General features: G+C 46.6%; 1 protein-coding gene across 3 annotated transcripts; it reads right to left on the bottom strand.

The window, feature by feature from the left end:
- Nucleotides 1-347: 347 nt before the first annotated feature.
- On the bottom strand, nucleotides 348-5,602 carry tmem39b (transmembrane protein 39B). Of its 3 annotated transcripts, none has more exons than XM_062470377.1 (9): nucleotides 5,401-5,589; nucleotides 4,470-4,668; nucleotides 4,003-4,222; nucleotides 3,355-3,438; nucleotides 3,056-3,210; nucleotides 2,416-2,749; nucleotides 2,018-2,205; nucleotides 1,782-1,902; nucleotides 348-724 (listed from the first exon to the last, which is right to left on the bottom strand). In XM_062470377.1, exons 2-9 carry the CDS (start codon nucleotides 4,598-4,600, stop codon nucleotides 491-493), a joined length of 1,467 nt encoding a protein of 488 aa, XP_062326361.1. In that variant the 5' UTR covers nucleotides 4,601-4,668; nucleotides 5,401-5,589; the 3' UTR covers nucleotides 348-490. The 3 variants fall into 3 exon arrangements, with proteins under 3 accessions (XP_062326361.1, XP_062326364.1, XP_062326362.1); XM_062470380.1 differs by lacking the exon at nucleotides 348-724 and adding an exon at nucleotides 1,131-1,151 and having other exon boundaries at nucleotides 1,770-1,902; nucleotides 5,401-5,601; XM_062470378.1 differs by lacking the exon at nucleotides 348-724 and adding an exon at nucleotides 1,202-1,313 and having other exon boundaries at nucleotides 1,770-1,902; nucleotides 5,401-5,602.
- Nucleotides 5,603-6,665: the final 1,063 nt, after the last annotated feature.

The raw sequence follows: 6,665 nt of genomic DNA on the forward strand, positions 1-6,665 counted from the left end.
CATCGAAAGCAGTAGGCTACAATTGGAAACCACTTAAATGGACCCGACAGGTGCTTTTATAAAATCAATATAATCGATTCAGAACAAGTTACTACAATGTATTGCAGGCCTTAGGCATACCAATAAAGTTGTCCAATGTCCCATCTTCAGTAATACTAGTCGTAGCTTTAGCATAGGAGTAGATCTTGTGTTTAACTTTTGGCAAACTGGTCACCTTCACTTGTGGAAATTCTTAGGTTCACAGAGTGCAGAAGAACAGTCACTTGTTGGCAAGAAAGTATTATATTAATGATAAGAAACCAGGACCACTCCTCCTAATGAAGGCAAGGGCATTCGTTCTAAAGGAATACAAAAATATGTTTCTTTTTATTATGGCAGATCAGAACAAAAAAAACAACAGTGACACAAAATGCAGTTGTAGAAAAAATACAAAGCTCTCATGCATGTTTTTCTTGTTCCATGATGAATGACCAACAATAACTTATGTCTTTTAACTTATTTTCTGGTCGGGAGAGCTGTTTGAGTACGAGTAGGCCTTGCCTAAGACTATTCTGTCTCTGAGTAGCTTGAAGAAGGCGTAGTAATTGCTGAAGAGGATTAAAGCCAGGGATATGGTCTGGTGCCACTTTTCTGAACATATCAACGAGTAGAGCTGGTAGAAAATCATCGCCCCCTCTAAGATGATGAGGATGTTCAATATTCGTAACGGCTTGTTGAAGAAAAACTAGGAGAAAGACAGAGTTTAAGAATCCATTCAGTCCATCACTTAACAAGTGGCTGTCTATATTGGCCATAACACAGATGGCCAACAAGCAGAGAATAGATGTGTGCTTGTCTTAAGTTCATCATTGCCAAACCAGCAGCAAAGCATATTTGGCTGATCATCTCCTCAGATAGACTTATCTGCTTCTAGTTGTCTCTCACCAGCAGAAAGCACAGACCACCTCTCTTCCCAGAGGTGTGCTGATGTGCAATGAAGCCCTGACCACTGCTGTTTCTGATCACAGCTGTTTCTGATCACAGCTGTTTCTGATCACAGCTGTTTCTGATCACAGCTGTTTCTGATCACAGCTGAGCTCTGCTGGTCTCTGTTAGCTAGTTATCACAGCTGACCCTGACCACAGCTGGTCTCGCTAGGCTGGTGATCACTGCTGGTCTCTCTAGGCTGCCGACCACTGCTGGTCTCTCTAGGCTGCTGACCACTGCTGGTCTCTCTAGGCTGCCGACCACTGCTGGTCTCTCTAGGCTGCTGACCACTGCTGGTCTCTCTAGACTGTTGACCACTGCTGGTCTCTCTAGGCTGGTGACCACAGCTGGTCTCTCTAGGCTGGTCTCCACAGCTGGTCTCTATAGGCTGGTCTCCACAGCTGGTCTCTCTAGGTTGGTGACCACTGCTGGTCTCTCTAGGCTGGTGACCACAGCTGGTCTCTCTAGGCTGGTCTCCACTGCTGGTCTCTCTAGGCTGGTCTCCACTGCTGGTCTCTCTAGGCTGGTCTCCACTGCTGGTCTCTCTAGGCTGGTCTCCACTGCTGGTCTCTCTAGGCTGGTCTCCACTGCTGGTCTCTCTAGGCTGGTCTCCACTGCTGGTCTCTCTAGGCTGGTCTCCACTGCTGGTCTCTCTAGGCTGGTCTCCACTGCTGGTCTCTCTAGGCTGGTGACCACAGCTGGTCTCTCTAGGCTGCTAAACAGTGGTGGTCTCTCTAGGCTGGTGAGCAGTGGTGGTCTCTCTAGGCTGGTGAACAGTGGTCTCTCTAGGCTGGTGATCACACGGTCATACTCACGTAGAAGCGATAGTGTGACACGTCGGAGGGCACGGCTACGTTGTAGTGGCCCATGGCCTTGTAGACGTTCTTACTGTGCTTCACCAGGACGCCGTGTGGCCACATGTACTCCTCGCTCCATCTGGGGATGACAGAAAGCTCTGTGGGAGGAGTGGTTCTACAGCGGAGCAGCAGTGGAGCTGCACACTGTGTGTAGCTGCACACTGTGTGTAGCATGGTACACACATGGTACTCACATGTGCTGCAGGACGTTTGAGCAGACGGAGGGGTCCACCTTGTGCCAGCAGCCCAGGTGCGCAGCAGCCTTGTGGAGGAGATCGCAGTATCGTGGGGGCAGCAGGTGTCTCATCAGGATGACCGAGGTGCTCACAGACACCAGGATGAAGAGCTCACATGACCAGCGCTTGTCCACATACTGGGTACTCTGCAGGAAGACAGAAAGCACAGAGCCCAGTTTAACATCACCACAAATGTTTACATTGGGACCAGACTGCTCAGACAATCTCCTCTTTAGTCAGTTACTTCAAAAATGCAATCAGTATTGATAGTCAAAACATAATGCTCGACACATCAACTCATCACACCTCAAGATACTTCAATACAACTCATCATGCCAACAGTCCGAGCTACTCACCTTGACGAACCACACAGGGACGAAGGCCACATAGTACGCACTGAGCATGGAGCTGACCAGGACCTCCTTCATCCTCCAGTTGAAGTCCATCTTCAGGTACTCCACCTCCTTGCGGATGAGGTCGGGCGAGAGGCAGCAGGCATGGGTGGGCATGGCCTGCACGCCATACAGCTGGCTGGTGTGCTGCTTCCAGGTCTCCTTCAGCACCGTCAGGTAGTCCCGCCCAGCCCCCAGGCCCCCCATCTCCTTGGAGCCAATGCTGGCGATGGAGGAGAAGGGGCCCGGCCGACGCAGGTCGCTGCTCAGACGGAAGAAGGGTATGTACATCCCGAACCTGAGGAGGGAAGCTAGAGATTATTCCTCAGAACCACAGGAAGCTGAGGAGGGAGGCTAGGGGTTATTCCTCAGAACCACAGGAAGCACTCAAGTGTCCTGGTTTGGGTGCAGCTGTTGAGCTTCATGTACACTAAATCATGTATTTATTTATTTAAATATGCATTGTGATAGGCCAGTGTGCTGGTCTCTGTGATAGGCCAATGTGCTGGTCTGTACTGTGATAGGCCGGTGTGCTGGTCTGTACTGTGATAGGCTGGTGTGCTGGTCTGTACTGTGATAGGCTGGTGTGCTGGGCTGTACTCACGGGTAGCAGAGGAACAGCAGGCTAAGAACAGAGTAGGTCCTGAACAGGTATATGAGGGAGCGACACAGACTCCAGCCCGTCAGGGTGAGCACAGCAAACCGAGCCATTACCAAGAAGATGGAGTGAGGAAAGGACAGTTTCCCACTCTGAGAGGCCTGGAGGGAGAAACAGACAGGAACAGACAGAGAGGGAGAAAGAGAGGAAAGGAGGGAGATTAGGCCAATAACATTGTGTTTGTTGTTCAGAGCAGTAAAGGAGATATCGAACATCTATTACATCTACACATGACCGACACATACCTCTTTCACAATTGCTGCGATCAGCCTTCGAGCCAGCACGATGATCGTAAACACCAGCATGTTATAATCAATAAGATGAAAGTTCTGCACAAGAGAAAAAGCATGAGGCTAACTACCTCCCATATAAACCAGTATACTGAGAAGATGACTTCCCATTCACATAATGATTTTGCCTGTGTCACATAGTCCACAAGAAGCAACACTAACAAACAGCCACAGTTGACCCCAACCTCAACCACACAGGGCCAATCTTGACCCTGTTTACACTTGGTTTTAAGGTTTTTGAGTCTTGGACTAGCGGATCACAGTGCTAAATCCATGTGTAAATGACCACCTGGACCGATCAGTCAAACACAACTAACCACATCTTCAGTAGTGTTAATGTAACTGACCACATCTCTTCAGTAGTGTTAATGTAACTGACCACATCTCTTCAGCAGTGTTAATGTTGGTTCCAGACATGGATGTAACAGGACATTTTAAAACCAAGTGTAAACAGAGATACTTAGATCTTTAAACAGTCAAGTTCAGTCAAGCCCTCAGACATGATAATGCTGCTGACACTAGAAAACAAACCCAGACAGAAGTCCCTAGCGTCTGGGCCAGGACAGAGGGTCACACAGCCCAGCACTGATCGTGTTGACGCACCAGAGAGGTGTGTGAGGGGGGGTGTGACGGTGGGTACCACCACACCGTCTTGTAGATGTTGACGTAGTGGACGAAGAGGGCGATGAGGTGGCAGAAGAACAGGTGCAGCTCGAACAGCACGCTGCGCTCCAGAGAGAGATCTGGGATCTTACAGTGTTTCAGAGGAACCACCGTCTGGGCAGCCAGCGGAGGGCTGGAGATACCTGCACCTGAGCCGTTCCTGGGGCACACACACACACACAGTCAGACAATTATCAGTTTTAAAAGCAGACGTTGAACAAGAGCCTTAACGTTTTTCAAGGCAACGGTAAATATTTAAACATATATTAATTATCAGCCTATGTCCATACTTGATATTCCTCTCTTTATTCTCCCCAGAAAGTGAGTAAACAAGGACTATTCCTAGAGATTCACTAACTAAACAGGTCAGTCTGACAGCAGCCCTCCCTCCTCCCGGCCTGGCTCACCGCGTCCGGGACCGCACCCCGGTGACTGGGGAGCTGGTGGAGTGGTTGCCGTTGCCAACAGAGCCAGGCTCGCTGCTCAGCGGAGACCGGCAATAAGCAGAGCGGTTCGCCCCTCTCCGGCCGCCTGCCATCCCTGACACGCCCACCGCTAGATGATAAGAGCGCGTTATGCGAGAATTTCACAATAAACACACTCCTCCTGTAACAGAGAAGTTAAAGTCACGTTCAAACAAATATATTTTTGGACAGTGGTGGGGGTGCACCCTCAGTTGCAACACTGATCAAACTGACAACATCGTTAATACATCTAAGCGACATGAAATTGTAATGAATGGTGTCGTTTTGATCTATACAAAGCAGAAATCTCGTTTTCTGACACACCATAGCAAACTATCTGACTAGTCTGTGTTAATGACATGCATGGAGGGAAAATCTGATGTTAGATCTGACCACAATGTTCTGCTTTCCGCTGTGTCAATTATTAAATACCAGTTATTAGTTTCTAAATATTATACTATTCTCTATTGAGCATAAGAGTGCGTTGAATTTGAATAATTGGCAACACCATTATGTAATTCAACATAAGTGTATGTTTGATATAGTTAACCAATAACAAACCTCACTTTAAGACCTGTTTTAGCTAGCAATTCTAGGATCAACAGGTTTTGCGGAAGCTGACTTCACAGTTAGCTGCATCTATCATCGCGAATTGACAGATGACTAAATATATTTTCCAAGGACTACGCATGTTTTCATTAAAAGTATGCATGCAATTGAACGTCTGCCCACGAGCTTGAGACCCCAATCTTTCCGCCAAGATGGCAAAATGCATGCTCGACAAAATACAAAAGACTGCGGCCTAGCAAAGCGTAGCTAGCTAGCAGATAAACACCCAAGATGAGCCACCCATTAAAAGAAAATGTAAGCTTACCGGAGACTGGGCAATGAATTTAGTTGAAATGGTACTGCTGTACATACAATATGAAGTCACACAATCCAGAATGTCTGAGTCTTTGATGAAATAGTTCCGAATTGTTCATAATGGTAAACGAAGATACTCATTGTTGATGTGAGAGTGGCTGTGCAGTAGGTAGGGGGCGCGCCGCGGACGTGAGCATGTGGGAGGGAGTCATTATTTAAAGAAACATTCCTCTAATCTTCACATATTACATCTCATCCAGATGTTTATATAAACACAAACACAGTCAAATGCCTCAGTTATATCAATCGTGGGAAATATGATTTTTGTTAGCAAATGTCCTCACATCCGAGATGCTCTTAACAGCGGCGGCCTTAAGAATCTGGGGGGCCGTTTCAATAACTAATATGGGGATCCATACCAATATAAAACATAAACATAATAGAGCAGAAAAGGCAATGATTCCTGTTGGTTTGCATCAATGGTATAGTATTTTTTTACGTGCACCTTCAGATTCATGAACAGGGCAGCTCAACATAGAATAATCCAACCTTATTTGATTGAAACGATATACAATTATTTATACAGCGTTTTACGTTGGAATAAGCCTCGCTCTTTCACGCACGGCAACTTCACTGCTTAATTGATTAGCGCAGTATATTTTCAGCTTTCTGGGCTAACTTAAAAAAACAGCTCAAACATCCCGCCAACTTGAATTATTTCACAAAAGCAAAGAAAAAAAGAGTCTGACTGACACTGAACCGAATTTATCATAAACGATGCAGTTTACCGGGCGCGCCGCTGCTGTCGCCGGAAGGGTTAGCTCTACAGATGCTGGACCAAAGAAAGAGGTCACTTTTGGTAGACTGAATAAAGCTTTTCTTTTGTTGTCCGATATCTTTAGTTTTTCACCACCACTGGCATATATGTACGTTTACTTTCTTTTCCTGCTCAAACAAAAATTTTAACTTTGGTCGCGTGGGCGGTAAACGTCGCCATGGTAACCACGAGTTCGACCAATCAGATATATCAGTCAGTGTTGTTTTGCTTAGGATTGTGGGTAGTGTAGTATTTCAACACAAGATCGCAAATAACAAGGTTTATTTCATACGGACTTGTGGCTTTTATAGGAGCAGAAACTTTCGTTTCACAACCTCGTAGCTCGTGGTCAGTCTACCTTGGATGGCTTAGACATTATGGCTGACAATCAATATCCTACTGAGAAAATTAATGGGATATTTGCTGGTTGCCCCCTTGGAGGGCGGGTCCCGTTTTGA

The sequence above is a fragment of the Osmerus eperlanus genome, chromosome 9 (assembly GCF_963692335.1).
Source record: "Osmerus eperlanus chromosome 9, fOsmEpe2.1, whole genome shotgun sequence".
In the NCBI taxonomy this organism is placed as follows: Eukaryota; Metazoa; Chordata; class Actinopteri; order Osmeriformes; family Osmeridae; genus Osmerus; species Osmerus eperlanus.